Source organism: Oratosquilla oratoria, chromosome 20 (genome assembly GCF_046742065.1).
Source record: "Oratosquilla oratoria isolate Oo_2021 chromosome 20, ASM4674206v1, whole genome shotgun sequence".
NCBI classification, from domain to species: domain Eukaryota; kingdom Metazoa; phylum Arthropoda; class Malacostraca; order Stomatopoda; family Squillidae; genus Oratosquilla; species Oratosquilla oratoria.
The window spans coordinates 36,591,947-36,618,780 of record NC_134796.1 but is presented as its reverse complement, the minus strand read 5'-3'; the positions used below and the strand labels follow the sequence as shown (position 1 = coordinate 36,618,780).

The following is a 26,834-nucleotide window of genomic DNA, read 5'->3' as shown; positions in this document are numbered from 1 at the left end:
GCTTTGTTCCCATGTTATTTAAGACTTTTTTTTTTTTCAGCCATATTCACTTGACAAAAAAGGTTCAACTGTGGCCAGTGATCCAGAAGAATATGCTCATGCAGAAGAACATCTTAAACAAACTGGAGTGAGGTTGATCCACACCCTTTCTAAGTCAGAATGGGATGCCATTAGTAAGTTGGTTTGAAGGATTCGTAGATGATTACATTCTATAGCTTTAGATTAGGCTTATGTTGATTCAGTGATTTGTACAATATACTTTCAGTTACGTACAAGACATTTGTAAAAAGCTAAAATGAGCTGCCTAGTGTAGGCCTTATGGTCTCTTGCAGTCTCCTTCATTCTTATGTTATGTTCTTAACATTTCTTTTTCTCTTGCAGCCCTCTACACTGCATTTGCCTTCAAGAAGTTGTGAGGAAATAGGTACTGGCACCTCTGGCCATCCTGTTTGCACAAGGCAGCCACTGCTAATTCAGTCTTGCAGTTCTACTTAGAAAGACATTTTCTTGTATTAGCTGTTTAGTTACAGACTTGTCATTTCCCAGAGTACATTACAGTACAGACTTGTTTGAATGTATTTTCTTAATTCGACATTTTTATTTCCAGTATTTATTGTCTTCCACCATAGGAAATTAAACTTTTTTGGTAATAGATAGTGATATTAGATGTGGAGATCTGTTCTTACACAGGTGACATTGAAATAAAATTTTAAGATAATTTGTTTTATCATTGTTTATGCATTTTTCTCCTACAAATTCAGTAGAAGAGGACCGAGTGTGTGTGTATTTTTGTGGGGTACAAGTGATAGCTACAATTAAAGAAAAAAAGAAAAAAAAAAAAAGTATATAGAACAACTGCTGATATGGTTAAACTGATGACCAAAATCCTGCATCTTTACATTCAATTATTGTCCTGGTAAAAAATCTGAGAGATCCTTATTTCTCATCCCATGCATTATAAGTGCAATGGTATCATTCAGTCTTTTTTATCATTCTAAACATTTTACATACAATTTCTGCAGGTCAGAATGAATTTCCAAACAGCATGCTTCATTTCTTCGACTAATCCTATTCATTCCTCATTTCTAGTCCTGCAGAACTGTAGCAAGGATAATAAATCAAGCGGGCAATGTATATATAAACTTTAACAATAAAACCAACAGTAAAAGATCAACAATATCACAAGGTAAACTAAAAGTATAATTACAGAACTTTTTACACGAGTTTTGTTCACCATCTCGGCAGGAGACCGGAGGTAACAGATTAATAACCTAGTTTCACAGATAGCTTCCTTTCCTACTTACATTTACGATACTCCACACTTCAAGTAAACTATTTTATATACGTCATTAGTAATATTACTTATAGTACTACTGCTTCTTGGCCTGATTTTTGTATCCAATGCTGCATTCCTCCCCATATATCCATTAAAGCGTCGAAAAAGGTTATCATTGATGGCCTTGGCTGTTATATTGACTTCATGGGATACTGCTTTGATGAATGTGCCAAGGCCAATCTTGTTGCACGTAGCATAGGAAAGAGTCTTAGTCCACTTGTCAGCTGGAACTGTATTCCAGCGTCCACATGTTCTTAGCAGAATATAACCATGAGATTGGGTTGGCCACACCCTGTGGGAAAATTTGGAAGAAGAGTTATAGTGACGTTATTGGGCACCTTAATCTAACTTTCGGCACTGAAATTAAGCCCATAGGAATGTTAATATGAAGATATTTCATACACTGTTTAATATTAATATTTTTGTATTGACACTTTACACATTTGTAATGTCTACCTTTTTTTCTACAATCACACATGATACACTGGAGCATGCATTATATCAAAGAACTGATGCAAATACATTTGAAGTCCGAGGTTTATCTATCTATATATACCAAGGGCTTTCCCCTTATGAAGGAGGTAGCAAGTCAAAAGGGACGTACCCACTCCCACCCATTTCACTCCCATAAAGGTGCAAAAACAATATTTTGCCAGTCTCACATTGCTTTACCACAAATATCTGGTCAACACAACCCCTACTTTTCTTAAACCCACAATGTTCTTCACCTTTAATGCCACAATGAACAGCCATAGTGACATGACATCCCTGACAGTCCCATTTTTACCTTAAACCACTCTCCATATCCAATTCTAACAGGGTCTACTATTATTAGGTCACGAGTCAACGAGTGAGCAAAATGGAGGAGAAATGAGGAAAGATGAGGTGAAGGCAGTTAAGATGAGAGTAGGTAAGGCACCTGGGTTGGATGGGTGTCATGCAGAATATCTAAAAAATTACAGTGATGGTGGACTGGCTGGTGATGTTATTTAACGTTTGTTTAAGAGTATGATAGGAGGTGGAATGGGTAGGAGAGGTTTCTATGCCTTTTTCTTTTTGGCTACCCCCCATGTAGGGGGAAAAAGCCTTTGGTTTATGTATGGTATATATGTTTTAAGAGAGGGTAGAGAGCTGGAGGAATGCCTGTATAGTTCCACTTACAAGAGAAAAGGGGACAAGTGCAAGTGTAGTAGTTTCAGAGGGATCAGTTTGTTAAGTGTAGTTGGGAAGGGTCTTGAGAGGATTAGGGGAGGAACAGAGGGAGTAATTGGTGAGGAACAGTGTGTATTTAGAACAGGTAGAGGTTGCGTGGGTCAGATTTTTGTGCTAAGACACATGTGAGGAAGCTGTAGGAAAAGGTAAGAATGTTTTTTGGGCCTTTATGGATTTGGAAAAGGCTTATGACAGACAGGAAGGCACCATGGGAGGTATTGCAGATATATGGAAAAGGAGGAAAGCTTTTAAGAGCAGTCGAGAGTTTTTATGATAGAGCTTGTGTTGGAATCAGAAATGGAGAGAGCAAGTGGATTGAGAGAAAGTAGGACTTTGTCAGGTATGTGTTGTGTCGCCTTGGCTGTTCAATTTATACATAGATGGGGTGGTGTGAGAGGTAAATGCAAGTGTAAATGGGTCAGGTATTGGAGATGGTTAAAGAAAATGGTAAAAAGTGGGAGAAGACAGTTGTTTGCTGATGACACTGGACTTGTAGGAGGATCAGGAAAGATTGAGGAAACAAGCGAGTTTGGGAAGGTGTGCAAAAGAAAAGTTGAAGATAGATGTGGCTAAAAGTAAGGTGTACAAAGGGAGAAAGGGGCAGCAGACTGAAAGTATTAAGGGGAAGAGACTGGAGGAAGTGGATAGTTTTAGATACTTGGGTGTGAATATAGCAGGAAGGGGAGGAGTGGAAGTGGAGGTAGAATGTAGATTGAGAGAAGCAAGTAAATGTCTTTGGGGATTAAAAGTGTAATGGATACTAGGAGATTGTATGAAGGAGTGGTTGTGCCAACAGCGCTGTATGGGGGACAAACATGTAACCTAAGAGGAGGAATCTGAATGTGAGAGATGAGGTGCCTGAGAAGTATGATAGGGGTTACTAGGCTGGATAGTGTGAGAAAAGAGGTGAGGAGGAGAATGGGGGTGGGAAGGGAGTTGGGAGATAGGGTCGATAAAAGTATTGGGATGGTTTGGACACATGGAAAGAATGAGTTAAGAAAGATTAGTGAAAGAGGTGTGGAAGGCAGAGGTAGGAAAAGTGAACATGAGTGGGTAACCAAGGATGAGATGGATGGATGGGGTAAAAGGGACATTGGGAAAGAGGGTAATGTCTGTTGAGGAAGGATGGGAGAAGACAGAAGATAAGGGTGAATTCAGAATGGTTGTGTATGGATGATGCTGTGATGCATGAAAGGGAGTGGGTGGGGGGTGAGGGAATACATGTGAAAAATAAATTGATGCAGCCCAAAGGGATTTCTCCCAGTCTTCTCCATTTCTGCACGAGGGAACGGAAAATTGGAGGGGGGGGGTCGCCAATTTAATGAAGCAACCTTGCTGTAGGCATGCTGTGTTTTGAGACATTGCTTGACCCAGGACAGTAGGACAGTGGGCGAGAAACAGGAATGACCATTCATCCAGGAGGAGCCAACATAATAAGGAGTGAGGTGAATGGGAGTGGAGTATGTGGGGGTGGAATGGGTGGGAGTGGAGTATGTGGGGGTGGAATGGGTGGGAGTGGAGTATGTGGGGGTGGAATGGGTGGGAGTGGAGTATGTGGGGGTGGAATGGGTGGGAGTGGAGTATGTGGGGGTGGAATGGGTGGGAGTGGAGTATGTGGGGGTGGAATGGGTGGGAGTGGAGTATGTGGGGGTGGAGTATGTGGGGGTGGAGTGGGTGGGAGTGGAATGGGTGGGAGTGGAGTATGTGGGGGTGGAATGGGTGGGAGTGGAGTATGTGGGGGTGGAATGGGTGGGAGTGGAGTATGTGGGGGTGGAATGGGTGGGAGTGGAGTATGTGGGGGTGGAATGGGTGGGAGTGGAGTATGTGGGGGTGGAATGGGTGGGAGTGGAGTATGTGGGGGTGGAATGGGTGGGAGTGGAGTATGTGGGGGTGGAATGGGTGGGAGTGGAGTATGTGGGGGTGGAATGGGTGGGAGTGGAGTATGTGGGGGTGGAATGGGTGGGAGTGGAGTATGTGGGGGTGGAATGGGTGGGAGTGGAGTATGTGGGGGTGGAATGGGTGGGAGTGGAGTATGTGGGGGTGGGAGTGGATTTTATGCCATTGTTTTTTGGCTACCTTCCTTGTAAGGGAGAGAAAGCCTTTGGTATATGTACGTACAAGTCGATAACCACCAATATTATGAATGCTGGTGGTACATTATCTTTTGAGACTAGTCTAATTAAAACACATGTACAACATGTGACTAGATGTATAGGCTCATTTTCAGTGCAGTTTCTTCAAGAAAGTTTCTCTGCTTAAATTCCAACCATGGGACCTAGACTGCTGAGAATTTGGTACCTATATTTATATTAGAAAAAAAAAAGTTTACTCACCCTAATACATTCTCTTGATTTCTAAATTCCATTGCTAGGGTGTAGCAGTTTTGCTCATCTTCTCCCCCATCACAGTTTTTACACCGATCGCAAACTTGATTCTTTTGTATGCATTTTTTAGGCCCTTTCATTTCTGGTGACCTTCAGGAAGCATGAAGTTGGTGAAGAAAAGACATTAGTTTAGAGCAGGGGTACTCAAACTGGGGTTTGCAAACCCCCAGGGGTTCACAAGAAGATTTCTAGGGGTACTTAGATGGCTGACGAAAAACGTATTTTAAATAGTGGTAGTTGTGGATTATGAAATTCCGTGGTAGCAGTGTGTGTGCCTTCCATCTCACTGTTCTATGCTGGTTTCTAAATTAACAGTGTTGATTACCAATAGTTGAATCTGGGGTGTGTGTGTGTGTGTGAGTTAGTCAATAAATTACCATTCTCTTCATTGTCAGATTGTTGGGGGTTCGGGAAGATGATCTTACAACTCAGGGTACTTAACGAGAAAAAGTTTGAGAACCCCTGGTTTAGAGAGACAAACTATGATCAATGAACATCAAACAATATTAGAACTTCTTCACCACACCATTTACTTACTTGTAACATCTAAACATGTTTGGTGGGCAACCACAATATTTCTCATCAATTCCATTGGAGGGACAGTCTATGTATCCATCACAAAATTTTGCACAGTTAGTGTGCATCAATTTCTGTCAAAGTATTAAAATGTTAGTTAATACATCTTTGGTGATTTTTTTCTAGAAGGATTTTTAAACTAGAATAGAACTCAATCTTTGGGTGGATGCCTTGGTTGACTACCTCCCTCAAAGGGGAAGAGGCCCAGAGTACACAGATTAGAACTGGTCACTTATGAGTGGGGTTCAGTGTAATATCACAATGAACTTCATAAATTTTTAGAATACTGTGTAACAGTAAAAAAAATATGTGGCCTGTTACTGGGCTTCAACATGTCAAATGGGAGTCTGAACAGGAGTTATGGGTAAACTGGACGAGTTTAAGGGATGTCCACTTTTCAAAATATACTTGTATTCAAGTAACACGATATGTCTGCAAGAGACTGCATCACTGACTGGGAGAAGATGGAAAACATTTGGTACCCACATCAAAGATAATCTGGATGCTTCCTGGCCACAAGATGTTACTCCAAACCCACCTCCATTAGGTTTGCAAGGGGCTGGTGCCTGGTGTTCAGGTTGGGCTCCAGAAACTAGTTATTCATTTAATTTACTCCCCACACACACACACACACACAAGATCAGTACTCCAATGTACATCTCCCCAAACTTTCTCCTAACTGGAGACAGAAACCAACCCAGTCCCTCCCCCAACACACACACAACCTACAGACCATATATAGAATCATGAAGGGCATGTAAATACTTGATAGAGAGGACTTGTTAAACAAGAAAAACACAAGAGGACATGGAAAAAAAAAACTCGAAAAAGATAGTTATAGAAGAGATCTGAAGAACAGTTTTCCACACAGTGGTGGACACTTTGAACAAACTGGATGAAACAATAGTGTGTGCAAAAACCATACATGAATTCAAGAGCAAACTAGACATTGCGAGATACAAAGGTAGGACGCCACAAGTGTAGCTCCCCTTCCCATAAGATACAACTAGGTACACACACACACAAATATACAAAAGTGGGTCACTACAAGCATAGCTCTCTTCCCGTAAAATACACCTAGGCGTGCGCATTCGCACTTACACTTGCACTCACTCACACTCTTTGTATGAAGCCAAAAATGGTAAATTAAATTCATTACAAAAAAAAAAAAAAAAAAATGCAAATTACTGGAAATAGGCAATGGCAGCAAAAGGCTATCCTTAAACTATTCCTTGGGAAGGGAACCCATTACGAAAACAAAAGAGAAGACTTGGGAGTCTTGATAAAAGAACATTCACCTGACACATCGGCAGGATTGTATCAGACGCATATGGACTACTGCCAAGATCTTAATTCAGGCCACCATAAACTCATCTATAACTCGGCCTATTCATTTTCAGAGACTCCATTGGTTGCTCCTTAACTCCCTCAATCCAATAACACCACCCCAAACCTTCCCTCCCTGCAGTCAAATTGTCTAGCATTCTGCTTTAAAGACAATTTTTCAAACCATTTGCCATGATAAAACCTTTAGATAAATGGGAATGTCTAGTGTAAAACTATACATGTTTAATTGTCGGCTGCCTATTCAGTTTTACTTAAATGGTCAGTCAGTCTAATGTACATGCAATAACACAGATTCCTAACCCTTAAACAATGTAAGCTCTGTTCATCTTCCTCGTCTTCACCATCAGGGCAGTCATTCTGACCATCCCTCACTCTGCCAATATCAATGCATTTGGATGAAAAGCACTGGAACTTTCCCACTGGACAACCTGGAATGTTCCAAAAGAGTTTGGGTTACTTGTAAGGTTCACTCTTCCAATTGTATCACAAGTGTGAAGAAACATGCATATTCATGCAACTAGACCAACCTGCCAGTCTAAACAAACATTTTGTATTTAGATTTTTATTTCATTTTTGTCAGCAGATTATTTTGCTTGTTTTATTTGTTTGCCTGCATTGTTTTAGTTTTATTTTGTACACATTACTTCTCATGAACCTGTGTCTCCTGTCAGCATGCTTTCCCACTAAGCTTACTTGTGTGGAAACAGGGAAGGTACTCCACGCCATCACCCACTTCATTCACTGTAACCATGTTAAGGAGATTTAGTCCACCATTTGAAACCAGAGTCTGGTCCTTAACTGAAATAAGAAGGGAAAGATGCGTTGATTAGAACATGTACACAGGTGAACGAGTTTGTGATTCAAGGGAAAGGAGAGAAGACACCTGAAGACAAAGCCCGAGATATCTTCTAACATTTGGTCAGTTATTTAGAATGTAATCCTACCTGGCAATTATCATGTACATGTATATTTGCTTTCATTTGTGAGGAAGGCTGGAAGTGTAAGTTTGATGCCTACTGAGTATATGTATCCAAGTTTTGTCCTACACTAAATTATAACAATTTGGTGAGTAGTAGTTCACATTCTCCAAAGAAGAAAAATAGTAGATAGGAGAGAGAAAATAGTGGGTAGGAAGAAGACGGGAAAATGAGGGGTAGCAATGGATGGGAAAACAATCGCACACAAAATCGCACGATTGAGAAATATTTAAGTGACCTATGACATCACCAAGTCAAAACAACACGTCCTACCCTTGTTTTCATAATTTACTCGCTTTCACTCAGGTTCCAATATACACGGTTATCCACATCAAGTTAATTTTTTATGGCGCATGAAGTTGCCACAACACTTCTTACCCTCATTTTCATAATTTACTCTCTTTCACTCAGGTTCTATTATACACGGTTATCCATATCAAGTTAATTTCCAAACGTCTTACCTGTGGCACCACCATCTGTGTTGAATGGTTGCTCAAAGCTGATTGAACCATCATTTCCAGCATCTAACTTTACAGTCTTGTTAACATCCTCTGCCTTATCACCGGTGTGTTTTTGGGCCGTGTTAATAACTGAAATAGCAAATCAATACAAAATATTGCATAAACTTATGTTTTAAAGAGGGGATGTCTGTGCTTGTATCGTAAACATACTATAGCTGTCATATTGTGGGAGGTAACTAATAAGACATTGCCAGTATTGTCTTGTCTCCCACAATGGAACAGCACAACCATCCTTTTGAACCATCGCAGTACTTATATTTTATAGGTCATTCTGGGTCAACTGATAAGGTGCTATCTGCATGGGGCATGTTATTTCTGTGGCATGGCAATATTATGTCACGTCAGATGTGCACAGTGGGATTTTCAGTAGTATCGAGAGTCCAGTCTTGTATGGACAAGAGAAAAGTTTTGGTGCCGACTCTACTAAAACAAGATATAATGTGGTCATTGTATGAAGGGGAGGGGAGGTGGTGGTTCTTGCAAGGTGTTGTGCATGTTGGGCATTTTTGTAAAAAATCCGGTTTAACAAGGTACGTTGTCCATGAAATAGCCATAGGAGAAACTAGGATGTTCCGTTTTAAGTGCATTAGAGTTGTACTGTCAAAGCGTCCGTTGTGTCTGTGAGCTATGGGACATACACATTCCCAACAAAATCACTTCAAATCTTCTTTCGATATATGCATGATGAAACATATTTCCCACAAAATATCCTCGTAAAATTAGAGCGAGTCTTGTGCGAGGGAGAGTCTTGTGATCTGGCAAATACGATACTTCCATTGTGCTGCCTGAATCAGAACAGGGACAATAGAGAGGCAAGTAACCGCCGTTTTTGTGAATGCGTCAATCAATACACCACGCCTATTAAGTGACAAGCTTATCACTCGTTTTCTGAAAATAACTAAGGGAGAAGTGGAAATTCGAACAAAAGTGGAATTTCTAACCCGCATTATAATCCTCTTTGTTTAAAATCGAGAAGGCGATATTTGTTCCAGGTACCACGAGGCCTGCAGCCCACCAAGTCTCAAATGAAGTTTTGTTTGCTCTGCAAGCCACTAAAGACAATTCGTCAATCTGGAATAAAAAGGAAAATTGTATGGTTACGTATTTCCAGGTTTATGTTCTCACTTTGCTAGGGATAAGCCTCCATAAAAATAATAAAGATTAAAAGGGAAGGGCAAAGAAATTATTCAGGGTAGACGAAGGTTCCGAAGATAAAACATGCGATTGAAGAAATTGGTACATAAACGAAAATACACAAATACATTACTTTCAATATTCACGATTTCGTGTAAATAAACACCTTGTACACTAAATTTAACTATTTTCCTCTGGCCTATAGCAATTTTTTTCTCTTTCATAGTATATTTCACATCCGTTGGTATGCAAGTCTACCAATAATTCCTCCCCCTCCCCTCCTGTCACTTCAGTAGTGTTGGGCAGGATCCGAGATCTTAGGATTCGTGGATCAGAGTACTTGAGCTTACTGGATCCGTAGGATTCGGATCCGGATCCGGATCCGATTACCTGCACACTCGGGGAGACTAGCGAGAAAGGGATCCGCGCGGTACTCGAGTCCCGGCCAGTAATCGAGTCCCGGCCAGTAATCGAGTCCCGGCCAGTAATCGAGTCCCGGCCAGTAATCGAGTCCCGGCCAGTAATCGAGTCCCGGCCAGTAATCGAGTCCCGGCCAGTAATCGAGTCCCGGCCAGTAATCGAGTCCCGGCCAGTAATCGAGTCCCGGCCAGTAATCGAGTCCCGGCCAGTAATCGAGTCCCGGCCAGTAATCGAGTCCCGGCCAGTAATCGAGTCCCGGCCAGTAATCGAGTCCCGGCCAGTAATCGAGTCCCGGCCAGTAATCGAGTCCCGGCCAGTAATCGAGTCCCGGCCAGTAATCGAGTCCCGGCCAGTAATCGAGTCCCGGCCAGTAATCGAGTCCCGGCCAGTAATCGAGTCCCGGCCAGTAATCGAGTCCCGGCCAGTAATCGAGTCCCGGCCAGTAATCGAGTCCCGGCCAGTAATCGAGTCCCGGCCAGTAATCGAGTCCCGGCCAGTAATCGAGTCCCGGCCAGTAATCGAGTCCCGGCCAGTAATCGAGTCCCGGCCAGTAATCGAGTCCCGGCCAGTAATCGAGTCCCGGCCAGTAATCGAGTCCCGGCCAGTAATCGAGTCCCGGCCAGTAATCGAGTCCCGGCCAGTAATCGAGTCCCGGCCAGTAATCGAGTCCCGGCCAGTAATCGAGTCCCGGCCAGTAATCGAGTCCCGGCCAGTAATCGAGTCCCGGCCAGTAATCGAGTCCCGGCCAGTAATCGAGTCCCGGCCAGTAATCGAGTCCCGGCCAGTAATCGAGTCCCGGCCAGTAATCGAGTCCCGGCCAGTAATCGAGTCCCGGCCAGTAATCGAGTCCCGGCCAGTAATCGAGTCCCGGCCAGTAATCGAGTCCCGGCCAGTAATCGAGTCCCGGCCAGTAATCGAGTCCCGGCCAGTAATCGAGTCCCGGCCAGTAATCGAGTCCCGGCCAGTAATCGAGTCCCGGCCAGTAATCGAGTCCCGGCCAGTAATCGAGTCCCGGCCAGTAATCGAGTCCCGGCCAGTAATCGAGTCCCGGCCAGTAATCGAGTCCCGGCCAGTAATCGAGTCCCGGCCAGTAATCGAGTCCCGGCCAGTAATCGAGTCCCGGCCAGTAATCGAGTCCCGGCCAGTAATCGAGTCCCGGCCAGTAATCGAGTCCCGGCCAGTAATCGAGTCCCGGCCAGTAATCGAGTCCCGGCCAGTAATCGAGTCCCGGCCAGTAATCGAGTCCCGGCCAGTAATCGAGTCCCGGCCAGTAATCGAGTCCCGGCCAGTAATCGAGTCCCGGCCAGTAATCGAGTCCCGGCCAGTAATCGAGTCCCGGCCAGTAATCGAGTCCCGGCCAGTAATCGAGTCCCGGCCAGTAATCGAGTCCCGGCCAGTAATCGAGTCCCGGCCAGTAATCGAGTCCCGGCCAGTAATCGAGTCCCGGCCAGTAATCGAGTCCCGGCCAGTAATCGAGTCCCGGCCAGTAATCGAAGCCAAGATATTTTTCATACATATAACCGTGTTTTACTCACCAATGGTAAAATATAGTTATAAACTTGGTCAGTACAAATAATGTTCATATTCAATATCGAAGGTCTATATACATAAAAAAAATATTTCTCTCTAAACCTTCCAACCTCCTACTCCGGAAATGAGTCATCACCGGAAATACTAACTCCCGGGGACACATCTGACTCAGACTCAGAGAATCTTTACGAAATATTACCAAGAGAATCTTTACGAAATAACGCTAAGAGAATCTTTACGAAATATTGCCAAGAGAATCTATATACATAAAAACGGAATTACGGAATTCTGACAAAAGAATCTTTACGAAATATTAATGAGAAAATATTTACGAAATATTGCCAAGAGAATCTTTACCAAATGTTAACAAGAGAATCTTTACGAAATATTACCAAGAGAATCTTTACGAAATATTGCTAAGAGAATCTTTACGAAATATTGCCAAGGGAATCTATATACATAAAAAAATAAAGTTTATCAGTTTTGAAAAAATTCCTGGCGTTTTTATGACCACCTTCCGAAATTGTATTGCCTTTATGATTGACCTAACGAAAAAGAGAAGGAGAGAGAGAGAGAGAGGAGAGAAAAAAAATCCCGAGTAATCGTACAAGTATTCGTCCTAGAGTGGACGCGTCAGTGGATTCGAATACCAGCGTCGGTAATCGGATTCGTCAGCTCTCCTCGGATCCCTGGGATTCGGGTCCAGTACTCGGATCCTGCCCACCCCTACACTCTACCCATTTAGCCTATCATGCCATGCATAGGGACAGTCACGTGATGCATTAGGAACTATACACGAGACGAGAATAGCATAAACAAAGGATAGTAAAAGTCAAGTGTATAGTATTCATCGAGACCGATTCCAAACGAAATGCTGCGTGACTGTCCATTGGTGTGCCTCCGAATGTGTCATCACACTGGGCTATTTTTCCTCCCACATCTTACCTCCAACCTCTACTTGAACAACTAGAATACGATTTTACTTGCAGAAATCTAGCTTTCTCTAACAACATTTCAACAGTATGTCTAACATTCGTATAGGTTTGTAATATTTGTTCATCATTCAGCTTTGCTGCATACAACGGAAAGAGCTTGAATTTTGGAGATTTGGAAAACAAGATAGTTATCGAAGTCGTTTCTACTGAAATAAACGCAAGAGTCTGCGCTGGCGAAACCCGTGGAAGCCCAGTGTAACAACACATAATGGAAGACTGCATTATACACAATCATGCACGCAAACAACACAACATACACTCTATAAAGGATTTGTGGGAAAACCCAGTTTCGGCTGTGGCCTTCCTTGGGGAGACGGGACTGCTCGGACAGAGTCTAGGGAACGACAACAACAACAACAACCCTCTAAACCAGTGGTTTCCAACCTTTTCTGGCTTGAGGCACCCTTGCCAAGCCTTTCAGAAGTCCCCGGCACCCTTATTAGAAAATCTAAATTCTAGTTTGTCAGTATTTTGTCGATTCAACATCAGTGTAACAAAATTTTGTCCCTGGATAATATAAAAATACTCATCTTTACACTGATGCTGCTTTAGTGAATAAAAATGGATGACAAGAGTCAGTGATACGATAATTATTTTTGCCCTGAATTTTGGCTGCACCCTCAGTTGATCTCACGGCAGTCTTTGGTGCCGCGGCACATCGGTTGAGAACCACTGCCCTAAGCCATGAGTTCTCAAAGTGGTCGATGCTCCATGGGACCATCCAGGGGGTCTGAACGTTTGCTTGCTGCTGGGGTCGAGGGAACCACTGAAACCTCCAATTGGATATTCTCGACAACAATTTGTAAAAATATGAAGAATGCCAGACACTATTAAATTAAAAATATACCATTTCTTGAATTCAAACAATAGATAAAAAAATGGTAAATTTTCAGAAACTTCAGCAATGCTGGCAACACTACCTTCAAGCAGCTACGGGGTCGATAGAAAATTTGGGGTAGAGTTAAATGAGAACCCTGCCAGCCCACTTAATGTACTGCACATAATCATGTAGTCGATAGATACCCCGGTACGTAGAACGGTCAACAGGCACTGAAGTTCTTACCTTGTGGAAGATTTCATCCTTCTCCTTGCGCTTAAGACACAACGTGTTTGATGTGCAGTTGTAAGGAACCAGTTCAATGATATTCTGTTGCCACATAGTTGCGCAGACACTAAAACTTCGCAACGGCGGACTGAAAAAGACACGAAAATCCTTTTGAACTGCACAGCGACAAATACTGTAAGGACTTAGACTAAAAATACTATTCCGCAAAATATGTTACACATGTCTCCCTTACAAGTAGTTTAATAAATGACTGCATTCGATTTTATTCAGTTTCAAAATTAATGTTTTTCAGGATCAAAAGTAATAGTTTTGAAATCAAGTGTGTTATTTCTTTGTTCATTTTTTTTAGATGTGAATGAAAAATCTGAAGTACGACTCAAATTCTCCCGCGCAGCATCGGCTGCCAAACGTACGATTCATCACACTACTCTCATTATAGAATATAAAGTCATTGCTGTATTACTCGTTCTTTTACTCAGAGTGATAATAAACACAAAACGTGATCAAACCGGTTCATAGAATCCGTGGATAACTCGTGTACAACTACAAAAATATATAATCAGGACGCCGGCATCCTCATGTACCCGCTTGCGCCTCATAACGCCAACGTAGGAGTTATCGTACCGAAATTATAAACACTTCGTATCAACATGCGCATCATTCAAGAACCCAGTCCCTATCCACCGTATGATGCAAACTATACCAGTCATCAAATCCTAGAAACTCGTTTAAATGACACTTAGTACTTGAAAAAGGTTTCATCCTCGCATGGTGTCTACTGTGACCATTTTATCGGCAATTAATATTTTGAATAAACTCCAAAACTTCGTATAGATGTATAGATGACGCAAATTTTCGACAATCCCCCAAGCTACTTTCTTCAATACGCTGCCACTTACCTTAGCCACTTAGAAAAGTCGTCCAACAAGACTCCCTCTCCTATTTATTCATTCAATAGCTGGCATTACTTCCGCTCTAATCATGGAGTAGCTGTTTATTAGCTATTGAAGTCTGACCGAGTAAGAGCCAACCGCGTTTGAGTAGCGCGCCCGGTTTTATTAAGGTGCGCAAACGAAAAGGCACTTCAGGTGTGATAACACAGGACATTTTTTCTATCTCAGTTGCACGAGCTTTCTTAAACGTTTCTTATTCTTTTTGATCTGCTGATTTCGCCTCTCCCGACCACTTTGAGCCAATGACAGAACCAGTCCCACACAGGTATAACAGGTAACAGTACAAATTTTCTTCTTGGAGAGATCTATGGGAAGTTCTATGGAACAGTTACCAGCCAATGTGGAACTGCGGTTTATCCACTTAGTGAAACTTGAAGCAACAATCGATTGTTTGACAAGAGAGTAACATTATAACATTTGTAAATGTACACTTTAAACCCACCATCGGAGAAATAATATCAGAAGTACAGGAGAGCCGCACATTTCGACCACTATCTGCAGTCCTCTTCATTCTGCTGTAGAGGACTACAGACAGTAGTCGAAATATACGGATCTCCTGTACTTCTGATATTATTTCTCCGATAGTAGGTTTAAAGTACTGTATACATTAACTTACTTTGCTCCCCAGTGCAAGCTGTTTACGAACAATGTCCGTGTAGGCTCCTTCTCGAGCTTCAGCAGAGCGACGCGATGCCTCCGCTTGCTGTAGATGTACGTGGTAACAACTCTGACGGTCTCTTCGTAAGGTCCTCTCCCTTTACGCCGAGGCTTGGCGCAATTAGTTCCAAGTACAACTTGAACGTTATCTGTAGTGAGGCTGTTGGGGTGAAATATTACGCATGAGACCCGTATATATAATGTGAAGAAGCCATATAGCAGGTATGCAAGTGAATCATATCAGTTAAGGACAACTCGGTACGAGATACAGACACACGCACAAACATACAGACACGTGCAGACATACAGACACATGTACAGACATACAGACACGTACAGAGACATACAGACACGTACAGACAGACATACACGTACAGACAGACATACAGACATACACGTACAGACAGACATACAGACATACACGTACAGACAGACATACAGACATACACGTACAGACAGACATACACATGTACAGACAGACATACAGACACGTACAGACATAGATACACGTACAGGCATACAGATACAGACACGTACAGAGAGACACGGACATACAGACATGTACAAAGACATACACACACGTACAGACATACATACAGACAGACATACAGACAGACACGTACAGACAGACAGGCACACCGCGCGCGCGCGCGCGCACACACACACACACACACACACACACACACACACACACAAGCACGCGCACACACACACGCGCGCACACACACACACACACACACACGCGCGCACACACGCACACAATATACAGAAATACATAATCTTCACTTGTATTTGTCGCTGCAGTTGCCAGATGCTATTGCCCATCGATTCAAGACCAGTGTTGCACTGCAAAGGAATTTTTCGTTGCTATAGACACTGGCCCTCCATGGCATGGCACCAGGATGATGCACAGACGCATTTGGGTTGAACATCTGCATTCGCACTTTTCCATTTAAAGGCACGTGGCAAGACACCAGCATCTGGAACGAAGCACGTAGCTCACGAAGCTGTTCAAGTACGTTTTGCATTTCAGCATTATAAAAGTAATTAAGGTATCTCATACTTTTTCATAACTTGAGAAAACTGTCCAATCCTCATGCTCAACTAGTACAAGACATGTTAATATTATGTAAACCTCAAGCCAACATTATTCTTGCAAATATTAAGTCCTCGTGATATGATACGAACTATCACTTATCGATACACATATTGGGAAGAAGGTCATTGTTGTTGTGTGGAGGAACTTTCTTTCAGTGATTATATAGTCTGTCTCGCTGCCTCACCATCGAGTTCTCTGGTGCTAATTGAACCAAGGGTGTACCTCAAAGTGGTAGCAAGGCAGCAGTTTCATTTCCTCCAGCAAGGAAACTTTGGACAAAATTCTAGCCCCCAAGGGGTTACCCGACCTCACCATTTAACTGACATTTCAAATATGTTTACTTTGTTCATTACTAAAACTTACCGTTAAGCAACTTTCGTCAGCTTGTCGTCGGCTCCTGTTAGTTTTCCTCGCGTAGTGAAAAAGGGACTCGATATTTCTTGTTCCTGATGTGAATAAATCTCCATGTAGGGTCTCGTCATCAGGAATGTTGGAAGGAATTTGATTGGAGACGCGCCGGCGTTGGAGAGCATGAAGTCGACTGTACACATACGTGCCACGATTGTAAACAACTGTGGGGGCTCGCTTGATTTTTTTCGTCGAGTGAACCTCTCTGGATCTCCTGCAATTACACATGATCCATTGAACTTCTGAAGTCCAAACAAGGTTTTGCGAACTTAGAAAATTGAAAGTGGTCTGTAAAAAAGTCAGAATTGGTCTAAGTTTTTTCCCATTGTTACACTTTATCATTCCAATCTACACGATTTGGTTTGGTTCGTTTGTGTTTTCAGGTACATTCTCCTGATTGTTACACGATTCGGTTTAACGTTGTGACGTCCCTCTGTCAGGAAGCTAGGTCGGTGCCCCTTATAGAGGACCAAGTAGCGTGGAATTCATAAACCATGCCCTTGGTCCAACTCTATGGTGGCAGATTTCGTACTTCTTTAACCTCTACCTACGCCAAAAGTAGCGACGCTCTAACCCACTGTTAGCGAGCATCAAAATTATTTCTCCAGGATAGAAACTATACTCGCGGGATGCTGTCAATAGCTCCAATTATAAAACTGCTTTAGATATGACTGATGTTGTATAAGTATGAAACTTTCTCTCTCATCGAGTTGTAGGCAAGAGTGAAAGTCACCGGCTGTCAGCTTTCTTCGTTTGAAAATGTGGAGGAAATATAACTCAGCAATTTTGAGTTCCGTCCTAAAGACAATGTCGGTCCCTTGAGTGTTCACTTTATGTCGTCCGTCTTACGGGACCATTACTTCCAGGTAACCGTTGTTGGTCCATTTATAACATCAACATCAATGGAATACTTACTTGTAACCAAGATATTGGCAGGTGATGTCTGCTAGTAGCTGTAGAGACGCTTGTGTAGTGTCATCTGGAGCACACAATATCTCCCACTCGCCATTTACCAAGACGTATGGGAAGCCTTCGAAGCTCGGAAGAGCCAAATCAAACCGGTCCAGAACAACATTTTCTTCTTTGCTTAGGAACACTATTCAGGACAAAGGGATTAGAGTTAATCGATTGCAACAGTTTCTGCAGTACAATGAAAATGTGGTAAAAGACAATGTGGCCACGATGTGGCCACGAATTGATACATGTTTAGATAAGTGACAAGTTACTGCATGGAGTTGTATTCCTATGGTGTATCGGTGCAATTTCCTAGACACGCTTTGATCGCTTTAGTACACATTTTTGCCATGTCCACTTGTAGAGACCATTCTTTCCATGTTTTAAGGTAAAGAAGCTAAAGGGTAGTCGGTTTTAATCTATCTTACGCGGACATATCCTGAACCTACTCGTAACAGTGATACTACGATTAACCTAGAGTTGTTTCAGATAATGTGAAACTAGTAAATTGGGTAATGTTGTTCGAGCCTCGTACGACGTCTTTGTACCTTTGCGTTGCCCCGTATCGCGCCGTGTACATATACGAAGTAACAGTACCGTGCCGTTCGGAGTGCCGCGTGTTCCGTGCAATAGAGACCAAGTGTCTAACAATGAACAGTTCACGTACGAAACTACGTATGCGTGACATCGTATTGCGTGTAGCATGGGCAAAAGCGTTAGCTACGCGTCTACGCGTGAAGGAGAGCACTACTTCTTTGCGTCGGTTTTCCAGTGGTTTGCGGGGCTGGAACCCTCCCGGGCCTTAACCTTGCCTGTGGTCTGGAACTGTTCATAAATGAACGCAGGACACTGTGTCCACGGTATTCTACTGCAGTGATGATACTCGGAAGCTAATGTTTAGTGTCGTCATCTGCACAAACAGATGCTCGTCCAATTGCTCAGCTCGCTGTGCTCTGATATGTCTAATGCAGAACGGGAAGGTGTTGGGGAAAGGACAGTTATTGGCGAGTTTACAAGAACATTTTGAGATCTTGAATAAGGAATTTCTTCAACCCATAACAAGGACTGTAACAAATGTCATTTTTTGTGTACGCTTGTCGTGAATTTACTGAAAACACGCCATGAACTCACCACAGCCTATTTCTCCTCCGCCATCTTTGCAGACATTCTTGGCCGAGCACCGTTCTGATCGTTCGAGACATCCGCTGCCAAACGGACATGGAATCTGGTTTGGCGTTTGACAACCTAGTTGCGCCAATGCTACAAAGAAAAGAATTTCATAAAACCATAGTATGTTTAAATATACACCGATTAAAAAAAGGGACACCATGAAATAGTTTTTTACAACAGCCTCAAATGAAAACATGTTCAGTCGTTTGGCAACCTAGTTGCGCCAATGCTACAATGAAAAGAATTTCATATAAGGATTACAAAGGCGGAGCATGACGACCTTTTGGTCCATATCTAGGTCTGATGCGAAAAAATAAATAAATAAAAACAATAATAATGTAAATAAATAAAATACATAAATAAATGCATAGGTATAGTTAAATATTAAACAGGTAAATAGTAAATAATAATAAATTGACAAATAACCAATAAATGAAAATAAAACAGACAAATGATAAAAATTATTTTATGCTACAGACTCTAATGAAAACATGTTAAATCGCTCAAAAATAAACTTGTACAAATTTACGATTTTGACATTTTGATCACTTACTGCAGTTCTCCTCATCTGAATAGTCGAGGAGATGTGGACAGTGGTCGCATCTGGCACTTTCAAGCTCAGATGGTGGAAACTCTTCAACATTTCTCAGTGGAGACTCCAATAGAGTAGTAACTTCAGAACTGTTGGGAGAATGAAACATTTCCTTGCCTTTAAGAGTGCATTATTAGACTTCCACAAACGGTAAAAATATGCTTAAAAACAATGGGCGAATAAAAAATGGTTAAAAACATTAAAAAGATGCTCAAAAACAAAGGGGGCGAACAGTCCTAATCACCCTGTTGTCATGTATTTTTCTATTCAGTTTATTTGTACAACTTCATACCTTCTGCAACAGTCAGCACACGAAATGGTAGACTTCCAACGAAGAGAAATATAATCGGTTAAAAAAAAAATCTCTAAAAGTCGACGCAATGATCAGGGGAAGCATTTACTTTTAAAATACCAGAAACGAATTAATTGTTATTTCCCAGAAATGAAAATTGCAGCCTGCTTTCCTTCTGTGGATAATTTCTTATAAGCAGTTCAAAAATTCCGAAACTATGTTAACCAAGGGAAAAAAAAAATCATCGTACAGCGCCCCAGGGCCCCGTTCCCCAGAGTCCCGCGCCCTAGGCCCCAGGGCACCGCACCCCAGGCCCCCAGGGCCCCGCGCCCCAGGCCCCCAGGGCCCCGCGCCCCAGGCCCCCAGGGCCTCGCGCCCCAGGCCCCCAGGGCCCCGCGCCCCAGGCCCCCAGGGCCCCGCGCCCCAGGCCCCAGGGCCCTCGTGATCAAGGACAATGTCCATTAGAGTGGAACTGTTCAGGTTAGAGAAGGTTAAATGATTGCAAATTGATTCAGATAGATTACTTACTTTTGTATCTTGTTGGCATAAGGATTGTTTAAGATCTGCAGTGGAGGGTCACGGGAATAGTCGCAGTGTTGTTCATCTTCTCCATACAGACAATCTAGCTGTTGGGGACAAGTGATATTGCATATAACAAGATCAAAGAAACTAACAATTTTCAACGCTTAGAAACATCACCAGAATATACTTTGACACCCCCTTCCAGAAAACTACATTAGTTAGGCCTAATGCGCAGTGGAAACAAAGTAGTGTAAAGATAAAATACTTTATTCTGGTCTATCCTAAGTATGTGATCTGCATCCAAATACTTAAGTGCCAAAATGGCCAGCGTTTAGTCCATTTAAACGACTAGCCTATCCTCCTTTTCCGAGAGAAGGAAAAATGAAAAAAATAAGATAGTTTTCATGTTGGATATTGTTTATTAGGTGGTTATGAACCATTACTACAGCAAGTGCCAGCCCAGTCGCCTAACCAGGAACCCCAAGGAATAATTTCCGGTGACGTCACATCCTCTGCAGCGCTGTAGAACATTTGGCAATGTTTGTCCTAATTCTGGTCGGACGATTTTTTTTTTAAAGACGAGAAGCGAACTCCACACTCCCTCTACTCCATGATCCACATACCAGCTGAATGAAGTAAGTCTTGCAGCAGCTTATATAACATAAGATACTGCAAGAGTGTGTGACCTACACTAGGCAGTTCCATGTCCCAAACCATCTGTCATCCCTGTCCATAAAATTATCTAATCCCATAAAACAATCCATTGTATAAGTGCTCATTACATAGCTAACAAGTCTATTCCATTCGTTAACCATTGTTGGTAAACTAGCTCATACCTACTTCCTCAAACCTAAATTTCTCCAATTTAAGTCCATTACCACGAGTCCTGCCCTACTGTCTTGTTCGTAGCCTGTGGACAATATTATGTTCAAAATATTCTACAATTGTGGAACTTGTAAACACTTACTTCACGTTCACCATTACAGATCTTATCCTCATCGAGATATGCTCCGAGGGGACGGCGACATCTTAGTATGGGACAAGGGCGACTCGTGTTTCTTATTTGGCAACGAGAAGGCACAGCGTCCACCGTCTCCACCAGCTCCTGTCCATCGGAACCAGCTAGCCAAGGGATTAAAGTTACAGATCCAATGGTGCAAAGACTAGAGAAACAGATTGAGATTAAAGAAGATGAAAGTAAATTACAATATAATGAGATACATACATACATATAGCAATAGCTATTTCCCCCTGACAAGGGAGGTAGTCAAAAAAAGTCATAAAATCCACTCCCACCCATTCCATCCCCACATACTCCACTCCCATTCAACCTCACCCCTCCCTCTTATCTAGGCTCCAAGATGGAAAAAAAAAGAAAAAATGAAAACCTATATTGATATTGTCTGAACTTCTCGTGACTGGACAAAGGCTAAAGAACGTTCTTTCAATTATGTCAATAAATAGAGACACCTTCCACTCACAACAGAAACCTCCACCTCGTCCTAAACTTCACTTACCTATGACGCTCTTGATCCAATTAAGGTGATAAGCTATACTGGTGTATCCTCCTGTGTGCTCAACCCTTGCGCACTCGAAACCGTAAGACACCAAACCAGCGAGAACCCAGGAGGTTTCATCTCGAACAGGGCTGCGGGAGAACATTATATCGATCTCAACTTACGCAGGTCTTATCAAAGTAACTCTTACCATTTACGCAATTTATCTTTGTAAATATACTTTATGGAAATAGTGTTCCTTTTCAACAATCATGCACATTTGTTTTTTTAAAGAATTCAATAATCACATAAGCAATCTTATCTATCACTAAAGTCTTACCTAATTTATCTACTGTACGTTCACATTACTACAAACCTCGAATTAGTTTCTGTATGTGTATTAATAATATGTTTAACGTCACAAACTCCCCCCTATCGGAAGGCTAGGACGGTGCCCCTTACAGAGGACTTTGTAGCGAGGAATTTAATGAACCATGCCCTTGGTTCAACTTTGTTCATTACAGATCAAGAAACTTACACCAGAAAAAAGGAAAAAGAAAACAGGTACAAGAATTTTATTATTCCTATACAGTATCTTACCATCTTCACCTTTGTTATGATTACCAGAGTACAAAAAAAAAAAAAAAAAAAGTGATCTACAGCGCTCATCCCAAAAGTCTAATAGGTTATTAGCTCCCTCCAGCAGCACAATGCTGCCTAAGGGATCAAAGCGCTAAGCCTCGTGGCCTGATTTTCGGCTTGCTTGGAGAATCGACGCGCAAACCTTTGGTGGCAAACTAGAAGGGACAGCAGGTAGATTGGTAGGGGGAGGTGGAGGGGCACGAGGGCCAGGGAATGGCCAGGGAATGGCCAGGGAATGGCCCGGGAGTGTCCCGGAGGGGCCCGGGAGTGTCCCGGAGGGGCCCGGGAGTGTCCCGGGGGTGTTCCGGAGGGTCCCGAGAGTGTCCCGGAGGGGTCCGGGAGTGTTCCGGAGGGTCCCGAGAGTTTCCCGGAGGGGTCCGGGAGTGTCCCGGAGGGGTCCGGGAGTGTCCCGGAGGGGTCCGGGAGTGTCCCGGAGGGGTCCGGGAGTGTCCCGGAGGGGTCCGGGAGTGTCCCGGAGGGGTCCGGGAGTGTCCCGGGAGTGTCCCGGAGGAGCGGAGTGTGTCCCGCAGGAGCGGGGAGGGGCCGGGAGTGTCCCGGCGGAGCGGAGTGTGTCCCGCAGGAACGGGGAGGGGCCGTGAGTGTCCCGCAGGAACGGGGAGGGGCCGTGAGTGTCCCGCAGGAACGGGGAGGGGCCGGGAGTGTCCCGCAGGAACGGGGAGGGGCCGGGAGTGTCCCGCAGGAGCGGGGAGGGACCGGGAGTGTCCCGCAGGAGCGGGGAGGGACCGGGAGTGTCCCGCAGGAGCGGGGAGGGGGGCAGGGAGTGTCCCGGAGGGTCCGGGAGGTGCAGGGAGTGTCCCGGAGGGTCCGGGAGGTGCAGGGAGTGTCCCGGAGGGTCCGGGAGGTGTAGGCAGTGCCCCGGAGGGTCTGGGAGGTGACGTTAGTGTCCCGGAGGGTCCGGGAGGTGCCGGTAGTGTCCCGGAGGGTCCGGGAGGTGCCGGTAGTGTCCCGGAGGGTCCGGGAGGTGCCGGTAGTGTCCCGGAGGGTCCGGGAGGTGCCGGTAGTGTCCCGGAGGGTCCGGGAGGTGCCGGTAGTGCCTCGGAGGGGCCGGGAGGGGCCGGTAGTGCCTCGGAGGGGCCGGGAGGTGCCGGTAGTGCCCTGGAGGGGCCGAGAGGTGCAGGTAGTGTCCTGGAAGGGCCGGGAGGTGCCGGTAGTGCCCCGGAGGGGGCGGGAGGTGCCGGTAGTGCCCTGGAAGGGCCGGGAGGTGCCGGTAGTGCCCTGGAGGGGGCGGGAGGTATCGGTAGTGTCCCGGAGGGTCCGGGAGGTGTCGGTAGTGTCCCGGAGGGTCCGGGAGGTGCCGGTAGTGCCCTGGAGGGGCCGGGAGGTGCCGGTAGTGCCCTGGAGGGGCCGGGAGGTGCCGGTAGTGCCCCGGAGGGGGGCGGGAGGTGCAGGTAGTGCCCCGGAGGGGGCGGGAGGTGCAGGTAGTGCCCCGGAGGGGGCGGGAGGTGCAGGTAGTGTCCCGGAGGGGGCGGGAGGTGCCGGTAGTGTTCAGGAGAGCCCTGGAGGGGCACAGAGGTATATTAAAAGGCGTGAATGAAACTTCGATAGACTTACTCGTACTGTTGACACACCAAAGGTCCTCCGGAGTCGCCCTGGCAAGAGTCTTTGGAGTAGTTGAGGTCACCAGCACACACAACTCCTTTGGCACCCTTGCGCTCTGTGCAGTTCATGATTCTGAGTTCGGCCATCTTCAGCTTGTGAGACAAAATCTCTGCAGAGAGAAGGAAGGGGGAGGTGAGGCCAAGGAAGGCAGGCGAATGAGTGAATAGAAATGTTAAAGGAGAGGGAACAGGGGACGAAGAGAACACGAAGGTAGGGAGGTGGTGGTGGTTAAGAGGAAAACATCAAAGGAGGGGGAGATTTGTGACATGAAGGAAATACCAAAGGAGGGGGAGATTTGTGACATGAAGAAAATACCAAAGGAGGGGGAGATTTGTGACATGAAGGAAATACCAAAGGAGGGGGAGATTTGTGACATGAAGGAAATACCAAAGGAGGGGGAGATTTGTGACATGAAGAAAATACCAAAGGAGGGGGAGATTTGTGACATGAAGAAAATACCAAAGGAGGGGGAGATTTGTGACATGAAGGAAATACCAAAGGAGGGGGAGATTTGTGACATGAAGAAAATACCAAAGGAGGGGGAGATTTGTGACATGAAGAAAATACCAAAGGAGGGGGAGATTTGTGACATGAAGAAAACACTAAAGGAGGGGGAGATTTGGGACATGAAGAAAACACCAGAGGAGGGGGAGATTTGTGACATGAAGAAAACACCAAAGGAGGGGGAGATTTGTGACATGAAGAAAACACCAGAGGGGGAGATTTGTGACATGACGAAGAAAACACCAGAGGAGGGGGAGATTTGTGACATGACGAAGAAAACACCAGAGGAGGGGGAGATTTGTGACATGAAGAAAACACCAGAGGAGGGGGAGATTTGTGACATGACGAAGAAAACACCAGAGGGGGAGATTTGTGACATGACGAAGAAAACACCAAAGGAGGGGGAGATTTGTGACATGAAGAAAACACCAAAGGAGGGGGAGATTTGTGACATGAAGAAAACACCAAAGGAGGGGGAGATTTGTGACATGACGAAGAAAACACCAGAGGGGGAGATTTGTGACATGACGAAGAAAACACCAAAGGAGGGGGAGATTTGGGACATGAAGAAAACACCAAGGGAAGGAGAGATTTGTGACATGAAGAAAACACCAAAGGAGGGGGAGATTTGTGACATGACGAAGAAAACACTAAAGGAGGGGGAGATTTGGGACATGAAGAAAACACCAGAGGAGGGGGAGATTTGTGACATGAAGAAAACACCAGAGGAGGGGGAGATTTGTGACATGACGAAGAAAACACCAGAGGGGGAGATTTGTGACATGACGAAGAAAACACCAAAGGAGGGGGAGATTTGGGACATGAAGAAAACACCAAAGGAAACACCAGAGGAGGGGGAGATTTGTGACATGAAGAAAACACCAGAGGAGGGGGAGATTTGTGACATGACGAAGAAAACACCAAGGGAAGGAGAGATTTGTGACATGAAGAAAACACCAAAGGAGGGGGAGATTTGTGACATGAAGAAAACACCAAAGGAGGGGGAGATTTGTGACATGAAGAAAACACCAAAGGAGGGGGAGATTTGTGACATGACGAAGAAAACACCAAGGGATGGGGAGATTTGTGATATGACGAAGAAAATACCAAAGGAGAGGGAGATTTGTTCGACCTCCGCCGCATTTATGGACGCTCTAACCCGCTCGGTCAGCAAGGATACATTCTTACATGGCACTTTGACATTGAAGAGAAATATGAAAAATGATAATGATGTGTATATTACCCTACTCACACCCTGATTCTAAAGAGCAGATGGCTGACTGGACCATTTCGTTAACTGTTGACAGAGGAATTTTCTATTTGTCACACTACTAATCTAAGTTGGTTAAGTGTCCTGTCATACACAGAGGTGATCTTAACATTACGGTTATTGTTGTACTTACGATTATCTTTCTGGAACTCGAGTGCCCCCCAGCCAGCGATGAAACACCTGTCGTGGAATTTAGGATCTGTCTTTGTCAGCGTAGCGTACCGAACCCACCTGTCAGATCGCAAATCAGAATTCCAGTGATTAAAGTCAGGGTATTAAACTCTGTTTTCGGAAAATTGCAAAGGCGCAGCAACATGGTGTCCTTTGCAGTTAGTTTAACACATGCTATATATGTTATATGCAGTGGACAAGATGCAGGAATGACCCGTCATCCAGGAGGTGCCAAGATGAGAGGGAGGGAAGAGGGTGGACGGGACTGGAGTATGGATGGGATGGAATGGGTGGGAGTGGTTTCTGTGCCTTTTTCTTTTGGCTACCTCACCTTTAAGGGGGGAAAAAGCCTTTGGTATATGTATGTGTATATATGTTGCATATCAAAAGGGGAAGAAGGCTCTGAAACTTACCGGTTCGAGACTATAGGTGTAGCAAGCTTCAAGAGAGCAATGTCGTTGTTGAAGGACTCGTAATCGAAGCCAATGTGTTTGTAGCCGACTACTCTGTAGGTCTGTTCATAAGGAGACATGGCTAGTCGGCGGAATTTTCCTAGAACCACTTCGTAGTAGTAGCTCTGCATGCTGTAAGACACGGGTTTCCCTAATCAAGGTATTTAAATCTTTGATAACTGAAGGTTCATTCACAGCTGAACAAGGTCTGGTTATAAAAAAAAAAAAAAGAAAAAAAAAAAAAAAAAAAAAAATCGAAGCAATGCACTATACAAGTCCCCAGTAACTTGACTAGCCAATTATGTACAAGGTGGTCACAACAAACATTTCGTCACCAGATTTTCTCCTTGATATCGCGCCGATATAAACTGTCATAACTAGACCACAAGACAAGACACTCGGGGGACAAATAACGAAGAGCGGGGAAAATGTGGCTTCACATCAAAATGTGTATATGGTGCAATGAATTTAATTTAGATTTGTCTTCCGAAGGAAAGTGAGAGAGTGGGTACTGGTTGTCCTTACCCAAATATA

At 44.2% G+C, this 26,834-nt stretch overlaps 2 protein-coding genes across 5 annotated transcripts in view; one reads left to right on the top strand and one right to left on the bottom strand.

The window, feature by feature from the left end:
• Window positions 1–727, top strand: part of Rnmt (RNA guanine-7 methyltransferase) — a 30,911-nt gene extending 30,184 nt beyond the window's left edge. For all 3 annotated transcript variants that reach the window (XM_076203845.1, XM_076203843.1, XM_076203844.1), the window contains exons 8-9: window positions 41–173; window positions 382–727. In XM_076203845.1, the coding sequence (XP_076059960.1) occupies window positions 41–173; window positions 382–416 (168 nt within the window). In that variant the 3' untranslated portion in view covers window positions 417–727. The remainder of the gene's footprint in view (window positions 1–40; window positions 174–381) is intronic.
• A 148-nt stretch (window positions 728–875) lies between these two features.
• LOC143036459 (uncharacterized) overlaps window positions 876–26,834 on the bottom strand; it is a 35,923-nt gene continuing 9,964 nt past the window's right edge. For both annotated transcript variants that reach the window (XM_076203839.1, XM_076203840.1), the window contains exons 7-27: window positions 26,826–26,834; window positions 26,262–26,432; window positions 25,811–25,908; window positions 23,856–24,012; window positions 21,663–21,793; window positions 21,113–21,267; window positions 20,152–20,249; window positions 19,293–19,420; window positions 18,701–18,829; window positions 17,531–17,711; window positions 16,571–16,829; window positions 15,895–16,088; window positions 15,068–15,268; window positions 13,496–13,625; window positions 9,295–9,424; window positions 8,294–8,422; window positions 7,549–7,653; window positions 7,156–7,283; window positions 5,470–5,582; window positions 4,882–5,022; window positions 876–1,628 (exon numbers count right to left, since the gene is read on the bottom strand). The exon at window positions 26,826–26,834 is cut by the window's right edge and continues 169 nt beyond it. In XM_076203839.1, coding sequence (XP_076059954.1) covers window positions 1,307–1,628; window positions 4,882–5,022; window positions 5,470–5,582; window positions 7,156–7,283; window positions 7,549–7,653; window positions 8,294–8,422; window positions 9,295–9,424; window positions 13,496–13,625; window positions 15,068–15,268; window positions 15,895–16,088; window positions 16,571–16,829; window positions 17,531–17,711; window positions 18,701–18,829; window positions 19,293–19,420; window positions 20,152–20,249; window positions 21,113–21,267; window positions 21,663–21,793; window positions 23,856–24,012; window positions 25,811–25,908; window positions 26,262–26,432; window positions 26,826–26,834 — 3,109 coding nt within the window. In that variant the 3' untranslated portion in view covers window positions 876–1,306. The remainder of the gene's footprint in view (window positions 1,629–4,881; window positions 5,023–5,469; window positions 5,583–7,155; window positions 7,284–7,548; window positions 7,654–8,293; window positions 8,423–9,294; window positions 9,425–13,495; window positions 13,626–15,067; window positions 15,269–15,894; window positions 16,089–16,570; window positions 16,830–17,530; window positions 17,712–18,700; window positions 18,830–19,292; window positions 19,421–20,151; window positions 20,250–21,112; window positions 21,268–21,662; window positions 21,794–23,855; window positions 24,013–25,810; window positions 25,909–26,261; window positions 26,433–26,825) is intronic.